The sequence below is a fragment of the Equus quagga genome, chromosome 11 (genome assembly GCF_021613505.1).
Source record: "Equus quagga isolate Etosha38 chromosome 11, UCLA_HA_Equagga_1.0, whole genome shotgun sequence".
NCBI lineage: Eukaryota > Metazoa > Chordata > Mammalia > Perissodactyla > Equidae > Equus > Equus quagga.
Window position 1 is genome coordinate 84,316,811 of NC_060277.1, and position 26,278 is coordinate 84,343,088.

The 26,278-nt window shown below is 42.2% G+C and overlaps 3 protein-coding genes across 3 annotated transcripts; all 3 read right to left on the reverse strand.

The window, feature by feature from the left end:
• Window positions 1-1,033: 1,033 nt before the first annotated feature.
• On the reverse strand, window positions 1,034-1,969 carry LOC124247758 (olfactory receptor 4D2). Its single transcript, XM_046677411.1, has one exon. It carries the CDS (start codon window positions 1,967-1,969, stop codon window positions 1,034-1,036), a length of 936 nt encoding a protein of 311 aa, XP_046533367.1.
• A 12,511-nt stretch (window positions 1,970-14,480) lies between these two features.
• On the reverse strand, window positions 14,481-15,416 carry LOC124247782 (olfactory receptor 4D2-like). Its single transcript, XM_046677452.1, has one exon. The coding sequence runs from the start codon at window positions 15,414-15,416 to the stop codon at window positions 14,481-14,483; it is 936 nt and encodes a 311-aa protein (XP_046533408.1).
• Window positions 15,417-24,189: 8,773 nt separating this feature from the next.
• Window positions 24,190-25,125, reverse strand: LOC124247759 (olfactory receptor 4D1). Its single transcript, XM_046677412.1, has one exon. It carries the CDS (start codon window positions 25,123-25,125, stop codon window positions 24,190-24,192), a length of 936 nt encoding a protein of 311 aa, XP_046533368.1.
• Between the last annotated feature and the right edge of the window lie 1,153 nt (window positions 25,126-26,278).

Sequence of the window (26,278 nt, forward strand, 5' to 3'; positions counted from 1 at the left end):
ACTGGAAGAAATCAGTGTAGGGAGGGAGAGAGAGAAAGAGAAAGGTGTGGGGATACAGAGAGAGAGAGAGATGGAGTCAACAAATTGTTATGGAGCATTTTCTATGGATAAAGTACTGCATTAAGCCCCAAATGCATATTTACAAATATGAATGAATGAACAAATGAATGGATCTTCCCATTCCTGCTTGCAAGAAGCATTGAGTCTGAAAATGGGAGGTTGGGAGATAGCAGAGCCTTGCAGACATGGCCCTGAATTTACGCCCAGTCCCTGTTCGGTTTCACCTTCGGGCATGTTGCATGGCCCCTCCGGAGTTCAGCCCCACCCTCTCCATGCCTCCCCTCGCTGCACCTAGGAATTTCTGCCCTGCTTCCAAAACGCAACTCAAGCGATGAAAGAATAAATGTCAGGCATAATAATAACAATAACAATAATTCTTACATAGGTTCTACGGTTTACAAAATATTCTTACACATTTTTCATTTGAATCTTATAACAAATCTGTGAAATTATTGGTACAGATAGCATTTTATGTCAGTTTGGTGAGGAAGAATCTGTGAGTCCAAGAGAGGCCAGGTGGCTCATCCAAGGTCACCATTTTTGTAACTAATGCTTCAAGGGCTCTCAATTTAGGACTAAATCTCCAAGTTCTGTGTTTTTTCCAACACTCTGGACACAGACAAAAAGGGGTGCTGGGAAGAGAAGTCAAAACACATTAACACAGGACTGCTCTTACTGAGGAAATACCCTCATCACAAGAGGAAGGGGGAAAGGAGAGTGTAGCTTTCCAGGGGCCAAGAGAACATTTCTCATTGTTGCAGAAGTTTTAGAACTCTTTATTATAAACCTTAGTCACCAAAGAGGACTCTATCCTTTTTCCTAAAAATCTGCGTAAGTTGCCTAGTTTCAAAATTCATTAATTTCTACAATGATCCTCACAACGTATCTACAAGCTATGAAAAGAGAAGATACAGGATCTCTCTCTCCACCTTACAAATGGAAAACAAAGCTAAAGAAAATGACCTGCCCATTATCACTCCCTTTTACAAACCAGCCAGTGTCTCCCTAATCTCTTCACTGCTGCCTGCATCTCCTGGTTCCTCAGGGTGTAGATCATGGGGTTGAGCATGGGGGTCATGACCGTGTGTCCAATGGACACAGCCTTGTCCATGGGGAAGGGGGTGAAGGGCCGGGCATAGAGGTAAATGCTTGGAATGAAGACCATGGACACCACGACGATGTGGGTGGTGCAGGTGGAAGCTGCCTTCCTCCTCGCCTGCCCTGAGTGGGACCTCAGCATCACCAGGATGACTGAGTAGGACATCAGGAGCAGAAAGAACCAGATGACATCCAACAACCCACTGTTGGAGATCATGAGGAACTCTAAGACGGAAGTGTCAGTGCAGGCAAGTCTCAGCACTTGTGGGACATCACAGTAGAAGTTATCTAGGATGTTGGGGCCACAGAAAGGCAGAGGGAGCATCAGAGCCAGTTGGGAAATAGAATGGATGAAGCCTCCCACCCAGCCAGCCAGCACCAGCCCCATACAGAGCTGAGTGTTCATGATGGTAACATAGTGGAGGAGCCGAGAGATGGCAACAAGGCGGTCATAGGCCATTACCGAGAGGAAGAAGACCATAGCACCTCCCAGAAAGTGGAAGAAGAAGATCTGGGTCACGCAGCCCTGGTAGGAAATGGCCTTCTTCTCCGAGAGGAAGTCCGCTAACATCTTTGGGGCAGTGACTGAGGAGAAACAGAGATCTATGACAGCCAGATTTTGGAGCAGAAAGTACATGGGCGTGTGGAGCTGGGAGTCTGAGGTCACCGTGACCATGATGAGGAGGTTTCCCATGACAGTGGTGGCGTAGACAAATAGGAACACCAGAAACAGGAAAAGCTGGAGCTCCTGAGACTGCGAGAGTCCCAAGAAGACAAATTCCGATACCCACGTGAGGTTCCCTGGTTCCATGGTGTCTTCTCCATGCACCTAAAGAAAACGAACCACAGTCATGGATGCATGAAGTCACCACTTGCTCTTCTAGTGCTCTGGAGCTCAGAACAGAGTTGTTCAGGTCCATATGATGGGCATCATTAGGTGCAGACCAAATCACCAGCTGCTGATTAAATGGCCTTGTCTCTGGAGAGTTTACAGGTTGGTGCTGGAATATACACTCATGAAATATTTTAAAGCCATCCAGAGACACACGCAACCAGCTTTTCAAAGATTCAGTGTACTATATTGGGACTGGCCCGGTGGTCAAGTGGTTAAGTTCGCGTACTCCACTTCGGCAGCCTGGGGTTTTGCCAGTTTGGATCCTGGGCACAGACATGGCACCACTTATCAGGCCATGTTGAGGCAGTGTCCCACACGGCACAACCAGAAGACCCCAGACTAGAATATACAACTATGTACTGGGGGGCTTTGTGGAGAAGAGGAAGAAAAAAACAAGAAGATTGGCAAGAGATGGTAGCTCAGGTGCCAATCTGAAAAAAAAAGAGAATATACTACAAAGATTCAGTGTAATATACTGGTGGGAAGACACACGGAGTCCGACAGACTTGCAGCCAAATTTCAGGGCTTCTATTTCCTTGAGACTTAACCTTGAGCAAGTTACTTAATCTCTCTGGGTCTCAGTTTCCATATCTGAAAGTTAGGTATGAAAATACTTTATAGAATTTTCTGAAGGCTTAAGTAGAATGACACATAAAAAACCCCTAGGACAGTGCCTGGAAATACAAATGGTATTCACTCTCCTCTGGGTAGTCTCCTGCTCTAAAGACATCCTCCTCTCTTCCAGTCTCTAATAAATTTTTCATGCAACATTTAACACACTATAATGCTAATGAATCTTTCATGTGTCTATGGTTTTCCTACACAATTCAATCACAAGATCCTAGAGACATAGGCCTTGATTTCACACTTTATTTGTGCCCCCTCAGAGCCCATCCCTGCTCATAGTCAGTACTTAGTAAGTACCTGGTGTTGACTGCTGGGTGAATGAATAGCTATAGGCTGTCAGGTCTGTACTGGGGAGGCTCTGGACACAGCTGGACACCTGGGACATCCAGTTTGTCCCCACTCCCTAGTGAAGGTGGTCCTTCACTGGGTGAGGCTCCCCAGAACATTTGTGGAGACCAGAGGGAGGGGGTAGGAAGTTTCATTAGATTAAGAAATAGATGATAAACATATTGTTTGAAGGAGATTCCGAACTCTTTTAAAAGGACAGCAAATGTTGAAGGAAAAGAAATGGAAATAAGTGAAGATTTAAAGGGAGATTACAAGGAAGGGAAATGGGGAAAGAGAATGCGTGAAGGAAGGGGACTGGAAAGGTGGTAGGGCGTGGAGGGAATGGGACCAAAGGTGGAGAGGGAGATGGAGGGAAAGAGATAGAGGGTGACGGGGTGGCGGGTAAGTGGCCTCCTCACTCCCCTGCCTTGTCTCAGTCTTCCATCCTCCCTCACCTGGCCTTCTGCAATCCGTTATCTCTTAGAGGTCATTCTCTTCTTATCTTTCACTTCCATTTGCTTCCACGCCAGTTCACCTCCTACACAGCTGTCCATGAGACCTGTCTAAACTCTGATCTGATCACCTTTCTCTCTCACTTACGTTCTCGTGGTGATGCTCACTAGTACTCCTTAGGGGCCACATCAAACACTTTGTAGATCAAGTCAGGGTAGAAATACATACTCACATATGTGCGTGCAACTCAGCCTGTCATACAAGGCTGTAAAACGTAGCCTCCACCGGGCTCTAATCAGTAGCTCTGCCTCTCATGAACCCCTGGCTCTTTAATGGATTATAGTTTCTTAAACATGCCATATATTTGTGTATTTCCATGTCTGTTTCCTAGAATTCTCTTCACCATGTTCTCTACCTTAGAAAACATCTGCTCAAACGTCACCCTCTGTCACTCCTTTTGCCATTTCTCCCACGTGCAGCTAATTCCCCATTTCTCGGTGTTCTTATAACAATTTAAAAATACCCCCGTTATAGGTTTATCCTCATTCATTTGTTCCATCTTCTCCCCTTAACCAGTTATACTGTAATTTCAGTAGCTTGGTAACCATAGAACTCGGAGCAGCAACTCTGACATAGAACATGCTCGATAAAAGTTGCCAAATTTACATATTAAGTAGGTAATTGATCATGTGGAGAATTTTGCAGTGATTTTACTTATCCCCTGTTCCCTATCTCACAAGGCCTATTCCATGCTTGGTGCTAAAATTACTGGGTTTTATATGCAACCTGAAGCATCTGTTTTAACAGCACATTCCCCCGGAATCACTTCCTGAGGCTCTTCTCAAACTTTAGACTTACTACCATCAAGTCCATGTCACTTGGTTATTCTCCTTACCCTCCAGCAGATGTTTTCAAAAACCTAATTACCGCTGACCTATCGGCAGGTGAGGAAACCCTCAATCTCTCACCTCCCTTCAGCCCTGAATGGGCGAAGCGAGCTCAGGTCTTACATCTTTCTGGGGGTGCCCCCCATGCTGCTTCACAGCTTCCTGGTCCCTGCCCACACCTCACACACTCTACTCACGGGCATGATGCTGGGGAAGAGGGGAAATCCTCAGGGAGAAATTATTGAACTGGGCTCAGGAAGCAGAGCTGGAATGATTCCCGCTGGAGGCAAGGGAACAATGGGAGTTGTTAAAAAGTTTCTAAGTCTCTCAGAAACACTTACTATTTGAGACGTCTGCCTTGAGGGCAAAAAGAAAACTACCGAGGAAAATTGTAGAGATCCATGAAATGTAGAATCAGCAGGCCAAGATCAGAGAGCACAGTCTCCTCAAAAGAAACAAAATTTTTGGGATTCTTGGAAGGACCATTTTCGTAGAACAGTGGTTCTTGGACGTGCATTAGAATCACCTGACGGGGATGTTAAAACTCACAAACCCCACACAGAATTTCTGATGTAGCAGGTCTTGAGTGGAGCCTGAGAATTCGCATTTTAACAAGTTTTCAGGTGATGCTGATGCTGCTTCTCTGGGGCCGCAGTTTGAGAACCACTGACTTGGAGTTTCGCTGTTCTCTGCTTGTCAGGGCAGCACAACGGACAGTTCTCTCAGAGCATCCTCAAGACAATGGTTGGACATCTTACTTTAAAAAAAAATTAATTGATCTTAACTTGGACAACATCATGGCGGGAAACATTTGTATACTATGTTGGAAACGGAAATCCTGTAAACTACCTTTTATTTTGCCAACCAGACCTCAAGGTTGATTCTCCATCCATATCCAATTCTACTCCACCATCTATAAATCCTAGAACTCCTTATACATGAGTGATTGCTCAGTAAGATCCTTCCTTTCAGACAGGACTAGTATAGGAAGTGCATATATTTTCTTATGATGATGAATTGGTCAGAATTGGAATTAACTGGCTTTATAATCTTGGTGTCCTGTAAGAACTATGATTTCTTAGAGCTTTCTGTTCTACATGAGATTTCTAGGTTGGCGTGAGTTGTTCATTGCAAATATTTATACTTAACAAAACAAAATCCCTCCGGCATATAAAAACAGAATTGAAGCTCTGGTTTCTTCCACATACAAGAGATATAGATTTTAAAAACACTAATTCTGGGGCTGGCCCTGTGGCCTGGTGATTAAGTTCGGCACACTCCACTTCAACTGCCTAGGTTCAGTTCCCAGGTGCGGATCTAGGCCACTCGTTGGGGGCCATGCTGTGGCAATGACCCACATACAAAATAGAGGAAGACCCTCTACAAAACAGAGGAAGATTGGCACAGATGTTAGCTCAGGGCAAATCTTCCTCATGCAAAAAGAGGAAGATTAGCAAGGATGTCAGCTCAGGGCAAATCTTCCTCAGCAAAAAAGAAAGAAAGAAAGAAAAGAAAAAGAAACAACAAAACCCACTAATTCATCCCAATATTTAGAGCTTTAGTCCATTTTAAAATCCAGCCACTTGTAAAAATAGCCCATGTGATGCTGGAGAAGAGAATATTTCTTATCAATCTCATTGACTATCAGATATCACTAACTGTAACATTATTAACAATAACTAATTAAATTACCTGAATTAATTCCTTATGATTCTGATTTATCTCTCAATAAGAAAACCCTTATATGTTCTAGTTTATATAGTTCTCCTCTCAAGGCACATGTATGTGTGAAATGTTTACTAAGCCGTGTCTCAAACCCAAAGTTGATTCCTCAGAGCAAGATTATGGATGATTTATCTGTTTTAAAAGTTGATTACAATGTGGCTTATTATTTTGGAGTATTGTAACCTGGCCCATTGTGAAAGTTTGGTAAATGTTTGTTAGCGTAAATGAGAGTTATCCTTCTTGAAGAGTAGGAGAGCAGTGAGAGGCATGTCTGGGTACCCCTCTACTGTCAGTGCTGGGAATACGAAAATACGACATACACTCTGCTCTCAAGGATCTCACAGGCTGATGGGGAAAACAGACCCAGAAACATAAATGCACTCACTGCAGAGAGGAGACAGCTCTACTAGGGGAATGCCCAAAGGTTAAAGGGCTGAGCAACTAACCAAGCCTGGGAGAGAGGGGAAGGCTTCCCAGAGGAGGTGACATTTGAACAAAGGGGAAGTTCAGGTGTGTTTGGCAGACAAAGGAGGGAAAGTGTGTCTCTGTCAGGAAGAACAGAGGTCTGGAGATGAAATGGCCCAGCACACACTCCAGGAACGCTGAACGCCTCAGCTAAGCGGGAGCACAGGAGAAGTGGTGGGAGGCTAGGGTGGAGAGGAGGCAGGGATCACTCTGAATAGTGTTAAGAGACCAAGCTAATACATTTATATTTTATCCTGAGGGAGGTGAGAAGCCAGTGGAGGATGTTATGCAGGAGGATGACCTACAGATGGAGGCCTCTATGATAACAGGGAGGAGGAGAGATGGGAGAGCTGAGAGAACGGACATAGGGGGAGCAGCTCCTTTGTTTATTCATACCCCACCTTATTTCAGAAAAGACTTAATGAGGGCAGTTAAGGACCTATAACTTTGCCTGTGTCCCTGACTCATCCCATCCCAGCTTCAGAACCCTTAAAGACGTGAGGAGGGTGAGGAGAAGTGAGGAGAAAGGGGAAAGGAGATGAAAGATAAGAAAAGGAGGAGGATAAAAAGGTAATTAAGAAAAATTAGGGAGTCAAACCCAATGAGCCAGCTGTGACCCTTGGCTCAGTCATATCAAGACACTGGTTCAGTGAATCTGCGATGCTCTTGGCCTTTCTCACATGAGCCAAGTTGGCCACCTTCAGTCATCGTGTTTGTCCTCACATAATCTCATTCAAAGGCTGGAAGAGAGGAAAGGGGTGTGTGGCAGTTCCTTCCTCCTCGGGCATTTCTTGCCTTTCTTCATGGAGGGGAAATCTTTCTCAGAAGCTTCCTGGCAAACACACTTTTGTTGCATTTGTCACTCCGGGATCACATGAACACAAGAGCACTCTTAGCTTCTAAGTGTTCTGGGAAAGAGAACACCTGTGATAGGGGACAAGCGACGGAGACGTGGTTGGGAATGGTTGTTGGGTAGGCACCCAAGAACAATGCTATTTTCCTCTAAGGCACCCAGAAATAGGAATTAACATGATGGGCCAGAAACAAGAGAATCTTGACAATGATACAAAGTTTGTCTTATACAGGAAAACTCTTATAGTAGCAGAGGTCACAAACTCAAATGTGAGTAATATAAATGAGAGAAGGAGGTCAGGGAAGAATTTCCCCATCTAAAGAGGTACTGAAGCTCATCATCCTCCTCACTCCAGTGCAAGATTCTAGCATCTAAGCCAAAGACAGAAAATCAAGATTTTTCTTTGGAGAAACAACAACTCCAGAAAAATAGACCTCTGTGTATTGGTACATGGGGGTCCTCCAGTAAATGGCTGATTTCTACGTGAACCCCTAAAGTGAAGTCTAAAATCTTTACCCTTACACAGAGGTACCAACTAGCATTTTATTGCCTTACTCTTAAATGTAGATAACCAAAGATAACCAGGAGTTCAAGGAGAGTCACCAACACAAAGAAGCAAAAACATAATAAAAAGAAAAATGAATGAGAAGAAAACAGAAATGACATGGGAAACAGAAGAAAACTTTTTCAAAACCTCCAGTTTATATAATTAACATCCTTTGAAAGAAGCAAGAAGACATAATATCCATCAAGTAAGAACAGGATGGTATGAAAAAAGTCATAGAATAAAAAAGATTTCTTCAAAATTAAAATTTGTTCACAGAAATGAAAACCTTCATAGTGGGACTGGAAGATAGGGTTGAGGAAATGTCTTCTGAACATAGAATAAAAATATAGTTTGAGTAGGGTGTCCCCAGGATGGGCCCATCATGGGCTGTCAGAGTCTGGGTCTCCCCTCCGGGAGCTGCCCATTGTGGGTATTAAAGCAAAGTGAGAAGAATACTCCCACAGGGGAGTGGCTCAGTGTGGGGAGTCAAAGCTTCCAAGGGATGAGAAGTGGATCCACACAGAGGTGCAGTCCAACACCAGGTGTTGGGGTCCAAGCAGGGTGAGGAGGATGTCTACCTCGGGGATGTTCTGCTGTGGGGTGTTGGGAAGGAGTAGTGTAAGAAAAGTGATTGAGCAGAGGGCTGGCCTTCAGGGTGATACCAAAGCCTGAGCAGAGTGAGGAAAGCATCAGGGGAGAGGGTGGAAACAGGTATGGAACTGCTATGGGAGATGGGCTGTATAGAGGGAGATGAATTAAATAAGTTCCTAAATTAAGGATAGAGTGATGTCAGAGAAAACGGCAGAGTAGAGAACTCCAAAGGCCTGTCCCTTCACAGAAACGTTGAAAAGATAAATAAACCAAAGGAATAGAATTGATAGTCCAGAAATAAATCCATACACTTGTGGTCAATTGACTTTCAACAAGAATGTCAAGACCATTCAATGGGGAAAGAACAGTCCCTCCAACAAATGGTGCTGGGACAACTGGACATCCACAGGCAAAAGAATAAAGTTGGACCGCTACATCATAGCATATACAAAAATTAACTCAAAATGGATCAAAGACCTAAATATCAGAGCTGAAACTGTAAAACTCTTAGAAGAAAATATAAAGGTAAATCTTCACGAAGTCAGACTTGGCAATGCTTTCTTAGATATGATACCAAGCACACAGCAACAAAAGAAGTAAGGATAAATTAGACTTCATCAAAATTAAAAACTTTTGTGCATCAAAAGATACTCTCAAGAAAGTGAAAAGATTTCTCCTAAAGAATGGGGGAAATATTTGAAAATCAAAATTTAATAAAAGTCTAGCATCCAGAATATATGAACTCATATTAAGCAACAACAAAAAGACCAACAACCTAATTTTTTAAAAAAGCAAAGGACTTGAATATACATTTCTTCGAAGAAGATATACAAATGACCCACAAGAAAAGACATTCAACACGAAAAGATGGGTCAACATCATTAGTACTTAGGGGAATGAAAATCAAAACCATAATGAGATACCGCTTCATACCCAACTGAGTGGTAATGATATTACTGGTAATAATGATAGAAAATAATAAGTGTTAGTGAGGATGCGAAGAAACTAGGACTCTCATAATTGCTGGTGTGAATGTAAAATGGTACAGCTGTTGTGGAAAACAGTTTGGCAGTTCTTCAACAAGTTACACATGGAATTATCACATGACCCAGAGATTCCACTCCTAGGTGTATACTCAAAAGAACTGAAAACAGGTACTCAAAAAAAAACTTGTACACAGATGTTAATGGCAGCACTACTCACAATAGGCACAGGATAGAAACAACCAAATGTTATTCAACAGATGAATGGATAAACAAAATGTGGTATATCCAGGGCCGGCCCCGGGGCCGAGTGGTTAGGTTCACGCACTCTGCTTCAGTGGCCAAGGGTTTTGCTGGTTCAAATCCTAGGCGCAGACATGGCACCGCTTATCAAGCCAAGCTGAGGCAGCATCCCACATGCCATAACTAGAAGGACCCACAAATAAAAATATACAACTATGTACTGGGGACCTTGGGAGAAAAAGGAAAAATAAAATCTTAAAAAAAAAAGGTGGTGGGGCCGGCCTGGTGGCACAGCGGTTAAGTGCGCACATTCTACTTCAGTGGCCCTCAGGGTTCACGGGTTCGGATCCCGGGTGCGGACATGGTGCCGCTTGACAAGCCATGCTGTGGTAGGCGTCCCACATATAAAGTAGAGGACGATGGGCATGGATGTTAGCTCAGGGCCAGTCTTCCTCAGCAAAAAGAGGAAGATTGGCAGCAGTTAGCTCAGGGCTAATCTTCCTCAAAAAAAAAAAAGTGATGTATCCATACGATGGAATATTATTCAGCCACAAAAAGGAATGGAGTAGGGATACATACTACAATGTGAATTAACATTATTAAACATTATGCTAAGTGAAAGAAGCCAGGCACAAAATATCGTACTATTCTATTTACATGAAATGTCCATAATAGGTAAATCTGTAAGGACAGAAAGCCGATTAGTGGATTCCAGGAGCTAAGGAGAGGGGAGGGAATGGAGAGCGACTGCTTAGTGGGTATGGGGTTTCCTTTTGGGGTGATGAAAATGTTTTGGAACTAGATAGAGGTGATGGTTGCACCACACTGTGAAAGTAGTAAATGCCACTGAATTGTCCACTTGAAAATGGTTAATTTTATGTTATGTGAATTTCATATATAAATACATTTTAAGGATTACAGGAACCAGATTCCTCACCAGAGAAAGGAGATACGAGTGGGGAAAGAGAAAAACCGACTGAATCCTGTGGTGTTGAATTGGAAATGAAGTATCCAGGTGAACATATGGTTTTCATTACATAGATGATAGACAGATGGTGAAATAAGTATAGATTGAATGTGTTATGTGTTTATATGTATATATATACATATAAATATATATAATATATGTATATATATATGTGTGTGTGTATATATATGTGTATCTATGTATATAATAATGAGCACACCTAGCACCCAGATATTGACTTCCAAATACCATTCTCCACTAAAAGGAAGCAGGACTGTTTAAAGAAATAGTTGATTCCAGAGCTGGAGCAGAGAAAGCACAAGATAAGCATGGGACATATCATGGTGCCAGAAAGGAAGGAAGTGCTCCAAGAACACAAAGAACATGGAAGCCATCTTGAAAAGACTCTGATTGGCCAAATCTGGGGGAAACTGAGCATCTGGGCAAAATAAGTAGTGTAAGTAATGGATTATAACTCAGTGGATTAAAAAAAAAAGAAAATAGGAGTTCACAGATAAAAATAAACAAATGAATAAATTGGAAGTTTGACAAGGAACCAGATAGTCACATAGTCTCAGAGTACCTCCCCACAAAATACTCACGAATTTCCAAGGGAAAAATGAATAGCTTATGTAAGAAGCCTAACAAACGCCTCTTTAATCAAGTAATCAAACTGATGGGACGTCAATAATGGGACAAAGTGAAATCACTGGCCCCTCACAGGCTGCAGTAAGAACACAGCATGACTTCTGTGACATCCTTGGCAGAATGACAGCAACACATTACCAGAGTCTAATCACGAAACAGCAGACAAATCCAAACTGAGAGACATCCCACAAAATAACTGGCCTATAATCTTTGGAAGCGCTATGATAATCAAACTCAAGGAAGAACTCTTCCAGACTAAAGGAAGCCAAAGAGACAGGACAGCTAAATACAGCATGTGATTTTTGAACCAGATTCTCCACCTGTAAGACTTTATTGGGACATTTGGCAAAACTTGAATAGAGGCTAAAGATTAGATTCTGGCATTGTATTGTTACGCTATCAATTTTGATGACTATATGGCGGTATTGTAGAAAAATGCTTTGTAGAAAACACATATTAAAGTATTAAGCAGTGGTGGGCATCAGGTTGGCAACTTACCCTCAAACCTTTAGGAAAAAAAAGTCCTTTATACTATCCTGGCAACTTTTCTGTAAGTTTGAGATATTTCAAGAAGTTAAAAAAAATTTTTTTTAATTTTTATTTTTTTCAGATGTACATCATATTTCGATTTCTGTATACATTACATCATGTTCACCACCCGAATAGTAATTACAGTGCATCCCCTCACATGTGACCCTAATCACCCCTTTTGCCCTCCCCCCTCCCCCCTGCCCCAATGGTAACCACCACTCCAATCTCCAATGCTATGTGTGTGGTTTTTTTGGTTGTTTTTATCTTCTACTTATGAGTGAGATCAATTTTTTAAAAAAAGTTAAAAGAACTATGTAGAATATCTTTCTGTCCTCTGGGTAAGAAACAATTTTTTAAAAATAGATCTCAATAAGAGTTATTACTAAGATATACCTGACTACACTAAAATTAACACCACGAATAGAGGGGCTGGCCCCGTGGCTGAGTGGTTAAGTTCGCGCGCTCCGCTGCAGGCAGCCCAGTGTTTCATTGGTTAGAATCTTGGGCACGGACATGGCACTGCTCATCAAACTATGCTGAGGCAGCGTCCCACATACCACAACTGGAAGGACCCACAACGAAGAATGTACAACTACGTACCTGGGGGCTTTGGGGAGAAAAAGGAAAAAATAAAATCTTTAAAAAAAAAACAAAAAAGGGGCCGGCTCCGTGGCCGAGTGGTTAAGTTCGCGCTCTCCGCTGCGGTGGCCCAGGGTTCGGATCCCGGGCATGGACATGGCACCGCTCATCAGGCCATGTTGAGGCGGCGTCCCACATCCCACAACTAGAAGGACATGCAACTAAGATATACAACTGTGTACAGGGGGTTTGGGGAGATAAAGCAGAAAAAAAAAAAAAAAGATTGGCAACAGTTGTTAGCTCAGGTGCCAATCTTTAAAAAAAGAAAAAAGCAATCTCTTTCTTAAAAAAAAAAAAACAAAACACCACAAATAGAGAAGACAAACCACAAACCGGGAAAAGCTATTGTAACAAATACAGTTGACAATAAATCAGTAATAAAATTACATAGGAACACCTATGTTAACTAGAAAAAGTCCTTAGAAAAATGAACAAACACATTCATGGGAAATAATGCAATGAAAATATGAAAAGAAATATTTGGGAACAGAGAAGTGCAAATTAAGACTATAGAGAAATGTCAATTTTTACCCACTAAAATGGCAAAAATTAAGAAATCCGACAATATCAACTGTTAGAAGGATATGAATCAATGGGAACATTGCACACTGCTAATCAACATGCAATTTGGTACAGCAACTGGAAAACAATTTGGCACTATTTTGTAAAGTTAAATCTTTGACGATGCCGTGACTTAGCCATTCCACTTTGAGGTATATAACCCTTAGCCTCTCAATGTGGCACCTGGAGACAAGTTGAGGACTAGTCAAAAGAGCACTGTTTCAACAGCAAAAATAAAAAAAACTGGAAACAACCCAAATCAGCTTATTTTTCACAATGGAATATTATACAGCAGTGAAAATGAAGAATTACAGCCAAACAGAACAACATGTGGAGCTTAGAAACATACTGTTGAGTGAAAAAAAGAAAATCCCGGAATATTATGTACAGCAGGATGTTTTTATAAGGCCCAAAATAAACAAAGCTAAACTATATACTGATTATATAAAAATGTAATAAAACTCTTTTTATAAGCAATAGAATGATGACCACAAAATTCAAGACAGTGGTTTCATCTGGGAGGACCTGAGAGCAAACGTGATGGAGAGGACCCTAGAGGTAGGCAGAAGTTCTTGATAACTTCTGTTTCTTGAACTGAGCAGTTTTTACATGAGCATTCATACATAATATAATGTTTTATAACTTACATGTATTTTACACATAATCTTTTGTTTGTAATAATTATTAAACTTCATTAAACATGTAAAGAGAGAAAAGTCTGAACATTGAGGATAATTTCAAATTTGAAATTAAAATCGTTGAAAAAAGACTGGAAGAAAAAAATAGTTATATGGTTTGCCCAATATTTTCTCACATAACTTTTTAATTTGATTCTTATAATAAGGCTGGGAGGTTTGGGAGTCCAATATTACTTTAAGCAAGTTTGTTGAGGAAGAAGTCATGAGGTCAAGGCAGGCCAAGTTGTTCTTCCCAGGTCACCAGTTTGGTAAGAGATGGGTTGGGGCTTCTACTTTAAGGCTGAAGACTCTAAATCCTGTGCTGTCTCCAATAATCCAGATTTACACCAAAAAGGAGTATTGGGAAAAGAGGTCAAAATACAGAAAATAGAACTGCTTTTATGGGGAAATGCTGCTATCATGAGGAAACTGTCCGCCAAGAAGGTGTAAAGGAGGGTGTGGCTTTCCAAAATGTTTCCATGAGAACACAATTTATTGCATAGGAGAGTTCAAATCATCCATCACAAACGAAAATAGGATATTTCACTTATCCTAAAAATCTAAGTTGCCTAGTTTCAAAACTCATTCACTTTTACAAAAACCCTCACAACGTGTCTACAAGCTATGAAGAGAGCAGATACAGTAGGTCTCTCTCCAGTTTACAAATGTAAAACAAAGCCAAAGAGAAGTGACCTGCCCGTTATCACTCCCTTTTACAAACCAGCCAGCGTCTCCCTAGTCTCTTCACTGCTGCCTGCATCTCCTGGTTCCTCAGGGTGTAGATCATGGGGTTGAGCATGGGGGTCATGACCGTGTGTCCAATGGACACAGCCTTGTCCATGGGGAAGGGGGTGAAGGGCCGGGCATAGAGGTAAATGCTTGGAATGAAGACCATGGACACCACGACGATGTGGGTGGTGCAGGTAGAAGCTGCCTTCCTCCTCGCCTGCCCTGAGTGGGACCTCAGCATCACCAGGATGACTGAGTAGGACATCAGGAGCAGAAAGAACCAGATGACATCCAACAACCCACTGTTGGAGATCATGAGGAACTCTAAGACGGAAGTGTCAGTGCAGGCAAGTCTCAGCACTTGTGGGACATCACAGTAGAAGTTATCTAGGACGTTGGGGCCACAGAAAGGCAGAGGGAGCATCAGAGCCAGTTGGGAAATGGAATGGACAAAACCTACCATCCAGGCTGTCACCACCAGCCCCACACAGAGCTGCGTGTTCATGATGGTGACATAGTGGAGGGGCCGAGAGATGGCAACAAGGCGGTCATAGGCCATTACTGAGAGAAAGAAGATCATGGCACCTCCCAGAAAGTGGAAGAAGAAGATCTGGGTCATGCAGCCCTGGTAGGAGATGGTCTTCTCCTCCGAGAGGAAGTCCACTAACATCTTTGGAGCAGTGACTGAGGAGAAGGAGAGGTCTAAGATAGCCAGGTTTTGGAGCAGAAAATACATGGGCGTGTGGAGCCGGGAATCAGACGTCACCGTGACCATGATGAGGAGGTTTCCCATGACAGTGGTGGTGTAGACAAACAGGAACACCAGAAACAGGAAAAGCTGGAGCTCCTGAGTCTGTGAGAGCCCCAGGAAGACAAATTCTGACACCCACGTGAGGTTCTCTGTTTCCATGGTGTCTTCTCCATGCACCTAAGGAAAACGAACCACAGACATAGATGCATGAAGTCACTTTTAGTGTCAGGGGCCCAAACTCAGTTGTCCAGTTCCAGATGATGAATATCCTCATGTGCAGATCGTAATACCAGGTGCTGATTAAATGGCCTTGTCTCTGAAGAGTTTACAGGTTGGTGCTGGAATATACATTGATGAGCTATCTTAGAGCCATCCAGAGACATATGCAACCTGCTTTTCAAAGATTCAGTGCAACATTATGGTGGTAAGACTTGGAGTCCGGCAGATCTGCAGTCAAATTTCAGGGCTTCTATTTCTTTGAGATTTGGCCTTGAGTAAGTTACTTAATCTCTCTGAGTCTCAGATTCCACATCTGTAAGGTGGAGATAAAAATGTTTTCTTTATAGAACTGTCTAGGGATTAAATAAAATTCCACATAAAGTCCCTAGAACAGTGCCTGGAAATAAATGGTAACCACTCTCTTCTGTGAGGTCTCCTGCTCTAAAGACATCTTCCCTTCTTATAGTCTCTAACAAATTTTTCTACCAATCGTTTTTCATGTAACACAACACACCACAACGTCAGTGAATCTTTCATATGTCTACGTTTTTCCTCCATAATTCAAATGTAAGCCCCATAGGCATAGATATGGACCTTATAATTTATTTGTGCCCTGAGAGCCCATCCTTGCTGATAGTCAAAACACAAAAAGCATGTGGTGGTGACTCCTCGTAGGTGAACAGCTATAGACTACGTCCCCACCTCCGCCCATGTAGGTGGCCCCTTACTGAGTGAAGATAGGACATATGTGGTGTGTATGCTGGGACAAGAGAGAGAAAGGGGAGAGACATTCTCTGGACTAAGAAATAGATGATGAATATTGTATGAAAGGGTCTCAGAGAGCTCCTCTGAAAGGAACAAGAATTTTAGAAGATGTTACTGAATACGAGGGTAGAAGAAAAAGGGAGATGGTGAAATAAGAAAAATGAAAGAGACAAAGGATAAAGAAGGGAAATTAAGAGGAAGGAAGATGAAGGAATCGAGCAAGTAAGGAAAGGGGAATGGAAAGGTGGTGGGGCAGGGAAGGGAATGGGACCAAAGAAGGAAAAGGAGGAGGAGGGTGAGAGATGGAGGGTGAGAGATAGAGGGTGACGGGGGTACGAGGTAGGTGGCCTCCCCACTCCATCCGCCTTGTCTCAATCTCCCCTCCTTTCTCACTACAATCTATTATCTATTAGAGGTCATTTTAATTTTATCATTCACTCTGCTTGCATTTGCTTCCACTCCAGTACACTTCTATATAGCTGTCAAGGAGACCTTTCTAAACTCCTACCTGATCATGTTTCTCCCTCATTACAATCTTTTAATGATTGTGTAGTGCCCACAGCTTAGTACTCAAACTCAAGCCACCTAACATACTTTGTAGATCAATTCAGGGTAGAAAAACACACTCACGTATGTGCATGCAACTCCCTCTCAGCATGTCATGCAAAGCTATAAAATGGAGCCTCCATCTACCATTCTAATCAATGTCCCTGTCACCCAGGAGCTGATGGCTTTTCAAGGAATTCATAGCTTCTCACATATGTCATATGCTTCATTATTTCTGTAGCTTTGGTGATGAATTCTGTTTCCTGAAATACCTTCCACTACCTTCTCAACCTAGAAGTACTCAGATATCAATTTTTCTGTGATTCCTTCCCATATTTCTCCCATGCAGAATTAATCCCCCTGTCTCTGGGATCCAATAACATTTTATAAATACCTCTGTTGTAGCATTTATCATTTTTCCTGTTGTTCTTCTTAACTAGATTTTAAATTCAATAACTTAGCAGCCCCGGCACCTATAACAGGAACTCTGATTTAGCAGTTGCTCAAAAAAATCTTTGCTATCTCTGTATTAGCAGGTAATTACGTGATCTTGTTTTATGTGACTGTGTGGAGAATTCTGTGGTGTATTTCTTGATCTTTTGCTCTCAGCATCCTCCCTCTTAATCATAGGGACAATTCTTCACTTGGTTGTTAAAACATGGGTTGCAGGGGCTGGCCCCGTGGCCGAGTGGTTAAGTTCGCGCGCTCCGCTGCAGGCGGCCCAGTGTTTCGTTGGTTCGAATCCTGGGCGTGAACGTGGCACTGCTCGTCGGATCACGCTGAGGCGGCGTCCCACATGCCACAACTAGAAGAACCCACAACGAAGAATACACAACTATGTACCGGGGGGCTTTGGGGAGAAAAAGAAAAAAATAAAATCTTAAAAAAAAAAACAAAAACAAAACATGGGTTGCAACCACCGAAATCTGTGTTCAACATTCCATTTTCCCTGCCTTGCTTTCTGAGGCTGTCCTCACACGTAGACTTACTACCCTCAAGTCTGTGTCGCTTGTTTATTCTCCACACCCTCCAGCAAGTGTTTCTGGGTTCCTCATACAGCTGATCTATCCACAGGTGAGGAAACCCTGGTCTCTCACCTTCCTTCAGCTCACAACAGGAAAGAGGCTTCAGGTCTCACATCTTCTTGGAGATCCGTTTCCTCCAGCTTCCATTTCCCAGCCACTGCCTGCACCTCATGTACACTACAATGGGAGTGACCCGAGGGGAAGAGCGGATCTCTTTAGGGAGAAGCTTTGGACTGGGCTCAGGACGCAGATGTGGGCTGATTACCACTGGGGACAAGGGAGCAGTGGGAGTTGTTAAAAAGTTTCTAAATGTCTCAAAAACACTTACACTTTGAGAGGTCTTCCTTGGGGGCCAAAGAACCAAGGACAATGACATTTTTAGAGCTTTGTAGAACATACGACTCTCAGGCCAAGATCCAAAAGGACAAGAGTCTCCTCAAAAGCGACAGATTGTTTGGCAGTTTTAGAAGAACCCGTGTCTTTGGCCAGTGATTCTGCCCCTTGAAAGAGTCACCTGGAGAGCTTGTCAAAGGCAGATCAGTGTGCCCCAGCCCCAGAAGTTCTCATTCAATTGGTCTGGGAAGGCCAGGAATTTGCATTTGTAACAAGTTCTCAGATGATGCTCCTGTTCCTGGGAGCACAGACTAAGAACCACTGACTTGTTCCTCAGCACAACAGACTGTTCCCTCTCTCTCGTGGCATCGTCAAGATAACTGGTTCAATTTCCTTCTTTCTTCTCCTCCTCCTTTTCCATCTTCTCCTCCGTTTCCTTGGACTTTAAAACCTAATTGATCTTGACTCAGGGAAAGTCGCAGGTGGGAAAATGTTTGCATATTACAACGGAAACTTAATACCCTGTAAACCTCGTCCTTTATTTTGCCTACTAGACCCCCCAGTGTTGATTCACCACCCGTATCTAAGACTACTCACATTGTCTATACAATGCTAGTGTTCTTTACATGTGAATTATTACTACCTCTAATACAAGGATATTACAGGAAACCCATATATTGTCTCACTATGACGAACTGATCAAAAGTGGAATTAACTCACGTTGTAACCTAGATGTGCTGTAAAAACTGTCCCTATTTTAGACAGAGCTCTCTGATCTACAGAGGATTTCCAGGCTGGCCTGAATTCTGTCACTGCAAATGTCTACACTTGGCAAAATTAAGCATCTGCCTCTGGCAGATAAGAATGCAATGTGAAGCTCTTCCACATACAAGACATGTAGATTTTTCAAAAGCACAAATTCTTAGTTAGAGCTTTAGTCCTTTTTAAAATTGAGTGCCTTGGAAAAGTGTCCTGGATAGATTCGGAGGAAGAGGAAAGAACTGGTCGATCTCACTGACTCTCATATGGGTGATTTTGAGTTCTGATTCTGATTCAGCTTTCAATAAGGGAAACCTGATATGTTCGTTTATATATTTCCCATGTGAAGGCACATGTGATCTGAAAATTGTCCACCCAACCTCATCCCTTCAGTGCATCCGCTAACCAACATAATGATTCCCAAAGACCCCAATGGCAAGAATGAAATATTAAGCTAAAGATGCAATCGTGGAAACTGAGTGAGAAAACTATTCCCCTGTGTACCACATATCTAAGAACATACATATTTCTCACACTTAACTACTGTAACCACTTCAAACTGTTACATGCATGCGAGATACATGCAGAAGGAACCTCATTTACGTTCTCACTGAGGGAGCCCGGCATCACTGATAGTTAATAGTTCTCCCCTCGTGATGGTCAGTTTTATGGGTCAACTTCACTAGTCTATAGTCCCCAGTGATCCAATCAAACACTAATCTAGGTGTTGCTGTGAAGGTATTTTGCAGATGTGATTGATGTCCATAATCAGTTGATTTTGAGTAAAGGAGATTATCCTGGATTATCTGGATGTGCCTCAGTCAATAAGTCCGAAGGCCTTAAGAGTAGAACTGAGGTTTCCTTGAAGAAGGTAAAATTCTGGACTGCAGCTTCATGCCTAAGAGTTCCAGACTGCCCTTCCTGGTGGCCACCCTACAGATTTCATACTTGCCTGACCAGTTTCACAACACATGAGCCAATTCCTTGCAATACGTCTCTTAATGTACATATCATATATCCTACTTGTCCTGTTTCCCTGGTGAACCCTGACTGATACACCACATTTTATTAATCACATGTGAAGTTAACGTCTCAGGCAAAGTGGATTGAAGTCTTTTCCTCTTTACACTTAGATTGTCCTTGAGCTTGATGATAAATACAACTCAAATGGCAAGATCTAAGGATTATTAAGGTAGAGAAGTGATGTATTCTCGAGATCAGCATAAATCTGTCACTGAAATGATTTACAGCCTTCTCCCAACCACTTTTAAGAGAGCTCTTTTCATTAATCCTATATGATCCCCAAATGATTAAAGAGCATTACTTGACCTGATTGTTCAGATCCTGAGGAGCCTGATGCCTAACTATCTTGGTTTAATGTAAAAGTATGGATGGGGAATGAAAAAATAGTGGGAAATGGGAATATATGAAGGAACTAACATTAATGGACCCCTACTATATGCCCAGTACTATGACTGGGGTTTTACATTTACTCATTGATCCACACAACATTCTGGGGAATTATGTAAACTTAACAGCTAATGAAGCAGAGGTTCAATGATGTCCAAAAGGAGCACAACAATAGGAGTTAGAGCCAGGATTTGAATGCCATGGCTTCAAAGCCTGCCATGGTCCCACCATACTGTGGAAGACAGCATCAGAACATGGGCAGCACTTTTAATTTAACCCACTTAAAACAACTTATTTTAAATTTTTCTTTAAATTCTTTATAGTGGAAGACATTATACAACTCGCATAGTGTTAAAAAATTTAGATTTGAGTCAAATTTATATCGTAGAAGCAGTAGAGCTTCCACAAGATATGTCTTCAAGGTTCAAATTCTCATGGATAGAGCTGTATTCATTTAAATGGAGTAGTTTTCAAGAAATTCAGTGAAGAAGCCAACACCTCATTCTGTGGAATGATCATTTGTAAGATAAATCTGGGGAAATTTTCTCATTCTTCTTTCTGGGTTGAATTACAGATTATCCTTAGCATTTCTGTGCTTCCTACCACTCTTAGAATTGACATTCCAGGTCACATAGAAGTAAAATTTTCATAAATTAAAAAAAGGGACTCAAGACAACTTAAAAAAAATTAAACCAATAAATGACTTCCAGTCATTTATAAATGGAATCAATAGATTGAAATGGCACATTGTATGGCAGGACAAATTGATAAACAGCAGTGAATGCTAAGACATCACTGAGTAAAGTTACAGAAGTCCAATGACAAAGAAACAATCCTATAGGTTTCCATGAAAAAAAAGATGAAGTCATCTATAAGGATAAAAATCAGGCTGGCTTCAAACTTCTCCACAGACTTAGAAAACAAAGGAACAGCTACAAAGACCACAGTCGAGGAAGTATCGCCCAAAGATGTTTGCCCAGTAAATTGTCGTTTATTTATACAGGCAACAGACAAATATTTTCCAACATTTAGCTCAGAAAATACAGCTACAACCTCTCTTATCTCTTTGTGGCTGTTAATTACAGGGTTTTAAAAAAAGTTTCCCGTTCTGTGTCTTGACTATATCAATGTTAATATCCTGCCTGTGAACATTGGATACAGTGTTGCAAGATGTTACCATTGGGAGAAACTGGGTGAAGGGAGATCTCTATTGTTTCTTACAACTTTGAGTGAATCTACAATTATCTCAAATTAGAAGTTTGATTTAAGAACTTTTTTAGAAGTCTTCCATTCCTGGAATTGTCTGTTTTCTTGGAGTTCCTTTCTTTCAGTTTGTCTTTTGTTGTTGTGTCCATCTTCTATACTGGACATTTTCTTCATGCGTCTAGTGAATTCTGGTGAGACATTAGTATTTAAAATCAAACCACTACATGCAGGTAGGATGCATGAGATGAGCTCGAGAAATTGTAGGCTTCTCTTTAAGATGATCAGGTCGGTTGTATTGTCAAAAGATCCCAGAATGCCAGTTCGGGAAGAGGGCCTGGATTATATATCTGAGGCTGTTTAGTATCTCTAAATAAATCCTTCTCATTTTTTTTCTGGAAGGACTTAGATATTGGAGTTCTGCAGTAGGGTGGGGGAGAGCACTAGGAGTGAGATTTCCCCTCTGCCTGGATATGCACTCTCCATGTTACCTTAGTCCTCCCTGGGCACACTTTACTTATTCCTATTACCTGTCAGCTTCTCCAGGCATTTGACTTTATAGCTTTGTCCGTGACAGACTTTGCTCATTGTCACGATTTTTGACTCAGGCCAATTATGTCTCTTCCTGCTACCAGGAGCTTACACCTACGTGGTAGACAGTGTTGATCGCCGTTCCCAACTCCCTTCATTCTGGCTGAAAAAGCCAGACATTCACCTTTCCATTCCCTTTTACAGACTAGGGTGACCAAATAACCCAGTACTGGCAACAAGTCATAGGAGAATTCTGCCGGACTCGTTCTTGGAATATTTTACACCCCTAGTAAAAGAGGGGAAAGTGCACGTGGATGCCTCTCCTCTTCCTTCTTGTTGAATTATTTGAATATAAGACATGATGACTATGTTTGGCAGCCATATTGCTACCATGAGGGGAAAATTAAAGAATTGTGGAACAGCCAACTCAGAGCCCTAAAACTTTTAAGCTGCTGAATTAAACAACTCTGGAATTGCCTATCTCCTGGTCTTCTTTTTAAGTGAGATAATGGTTTCCTTATTATTTAAGTCAACGTTATTCAGTTATTCTGCAACTTGCAACCAAAAGCACCCCTATGGATACATATTTCGAAGGGAATAATCATTGTTTTTTAAATAGTTCACACTCCCAGTGCAGCAGTGTATCATATGGTGAGCATCACATTTTAAGGAAGGTGTTGTCACATGAGAGTAAACACAGAAGAGATGGCCAAGATGGTGGAATCAGAAAAGTTGTCACAATGGGAACAATTGAAGGACTGGCGATGTTGCATCCAGAGAAGAGACAAGCGAAGGATGAGAAAAGTATCATGAGTTCTTTTAAGAACTTTAATGTGAAAGGGGAAAACACGTCTGAGGGACCACATGGTTCAAATATGACACTCAGTCCATTTTATCTCCCCTCATCTCCAAAGGTCCACTGTGAATAGGGAGAAACTAGTGAAATGCGGACAAGGAGGTAGAAATGGAGAAAAGATAAACTCAAGGGTTTCATGATGGCTTCGAGAGAACCCAAGAAGAGCTTATAACTTTTATTTATTGAGTAGGATAGTTGCTGGGAGGGAAGAGGGAACAAAAAGCCTTCTGCATTATCTCCGTCACTTTGGATCAACATTATACATTGGCTGAGACTTTTACAAAGTGATGCATACCTCTGGAAATGGAGAAAATAAATACAAAATACAGTGGCAGAAATGCAAAGTAGATTCTGAAATTGACGGGGAACCAACAGAGTGCAGGAAAAGTGGAAATGCCTCTGTGTGTAAGACCCTGTTCAAGGTGCTGGGAAGATTTAAAGATGAATGAAGCACGTCCCCTGCCCTCAAGGAGCTCTCATTGCAGTGCAGGGAGTCAAAGAGACAGGTAAAACCCCACGAGGTGCTAGCCTCAGACTGAACTCACTACCTCAAATCTGGAACCCTAACAGCCATGCCTCTTCCCTCTCTGGCCTTGCTTCCCCAACCACACTACATCATCTGCCTCCAGCCATTTCATCCAAATCATGAGAATTGTGTTGGGTAGAAAGTAAAGTACTTTGCAAATTGTCCAAGGAGAATCTGATAGGGAAGAAACAAATCCAGAGGACAAATATTCCTTATGGGAAGCATTTCGACAATGTTAAAAGTGAGACCACTTCCTAAAATCACAGTGGGGAATGAGGCAGAGAGGCAGGGAGCAGAAAAGAATGTGATTATTCCACAGTCAAGATCAAAGTGTTCACCATTTGTCACAGATAGTCATCCATACATCAGGATCTCTCTGGGTTTCCCCTTTGGATGGTGGGAGACCCTGAGTTTCAAGTCCCATCCATTCTTCTGCTTCTCAACTTGGAGTCAGAGGAACCAGCTTCCTGGCCAAACTCTGCCACTCACTTGCTGTTCCTCATTGAACAAGTCACTGCTCGCTGAGCTTTCTCATCTGTAACGCTGTTTAATATAATCATAACAGATACACTGTCAGTTTTATGAGAAGGAGATGAAAGTGTGAACGTGCCTAATACAGTACCTGACACAAGAGGAGATCCATGGAAATATCAGATTAATCTCAATTGCCACACTCTATAATGACTTCCCTCCATTTTTCACATGGAAAACAAAGGTTCAGAGAGAAGATTGGCCATTTACAGTCTACCTATTTTCAGTTCACTCCTTGCTGCAGATCACTAGGCGCTTGCCTAATCTCTTCATGGCTGCCTGCATCTCCTGGTTCCTCAGGGTGTAGATCATGGGGTTGAGCATGGGGGTGATGACCGTGTGGCTGATGGACACAGCCTTGTCCATGGGGAAGGGGGTGAAGGGCCGGGTGTAGATATAGACGCAGGGAACAAAGATCATGGACACCACGATGATGTGGGTGGTGCAGGTGGAAGCTGCCTTCCTCCTTGCCTGCCCTGAGTGGGACCTCAGCATCACCAGGATGACAGTGTAAGAGATCAGAAGGAGGAGGAACCAGATGAGGACCAGCATCCCACTGTTGGAGATCATGAGGAACTCCAGGAGGGACGTGTCAGTGCAGGCAAGTCTCAGCACTTGTGGAACATCACAGTAGAAGTTATCCAGGATGTTGGGACCACAAAAAGGCAATGGGAGCATCAGAGCCAGCTGAACAATGGAGTGGACAAAGCCCCCTCCCCAGGCAGCCAGCACCAGCCCCACACAGAGCTGAGTGTTCATGATGGTGACGTAGTGGAGGGGCCGGGAGATGGCTATGTAGCGATCATAGGCCATCACCGAGAGAAAGAAGACAGTCCCACCTCCCAAGAAGTGGAAGAAGAAAATCTGGGCCATGCAGCCCTGGTAGGAGATGGTCTTGGTCTCATGAAGGAAGTCCACCAGCATCTTTGGGGCAGTGACTGTGGAATAGCAGAGGTCTATTACAGCCAGATTTCGGAGTAGAAAATACATGGGCATGTGGAGCTGGGAGTCAAAAGTCACTGCGATCAAGATAAGGAGGTTTCCCACAACAGTGGTGACATAGACAATTAGGAACACCAGGAACAGGAATTTCTGGAACTCCTGGGTCTGTGAGAACCCTGAGAGGACAAACTCTGACACCCATGTGATGTTCTGTGGTTCCATGGGATCTTCCCCACTTACTAGAGAGAAACCATGTAAAACAAAAATCATGCAAATTCAATCATTATCCTTTAAAGGGTCAGGATTGAATTGATCAAAGTCATTGCTGAGTACCTTTCCAAGATGGAGCTTAGGAGAGCCTTCCATGGGGATAGATACATTTTCAAGGTTCTCACAGACTTATGTCCCTAACCACACCCTACATTGTATTACAGGCATTATGGATCTTTTCCCCTTTGTCCCACCCTGTCTTTGTCCATGGATTTCATGTCTGATTCATACCTACTGTGCACAGCATAATGCCTTGTGAATCAGAGGCTCCACAAATATAGTTGAATCAATCAATCAATCAATGAACATGTCAGCAAGCACCTGTGACCAATAACATCATCTACCTAGGTGCATAAATCTTGAGAGGATATAGAAGCTAATGATTTTAGATAAACCAATAGATGCTTCTTCATAGTGGATGTGAGGGGCTGCACATGCTTCATTGCTGAAGGAAGAGAGGGGTGTATTAGAAGAAACTGTCATGTACAAATTCAGAGGCAAATGTGAAGAAAAACAAGCCGATACACTTGGCTGTCGTGAAGGGGGGATAATTAGTGCTTCCCAAACTTTTCCATGTAAATACTTCTTTAATCTCATTTGTTGCCATGGAGCCATCTGCTGGGGTAACTCAAAGCAGCCCAGGACAAATGCAAAATTTCCTTGAACTCTCATGTTTTACATTGTAAAATTTATGTGAATTTTCTATTATAACCATATCTCTAGACAATCTTTGGGAGGCTTTATAAAATTTAAGTATTGTGGCTTGTAAAACTTTGGTAAGACCAAGGTGTTATGGAAAATATAGGAGAGAGAAGAAATGTGTTTCTTTAGTTCAATAAGTGAAAGCTCTAGAAGACATTCACTTGAAAAATAAATTGAGTTCCTTGGTGTTAAAACTCATTCCCTTGGATTATGCTTTTTCGGAATTGTTTTCTCTAATAATTCAGGAAAATTTGCTCTGAAGCCCCATCGGGTGAAGATCATAGAACATAGAAAGATCTCGCCCCCCTGATTGCCGCTTGATACGTGGGAGGGGCAGCAGCAATGCACCGATTTTCTTTTTACAAGGGAATTAAACGAATATATGTAAAAACATTTCTATCAC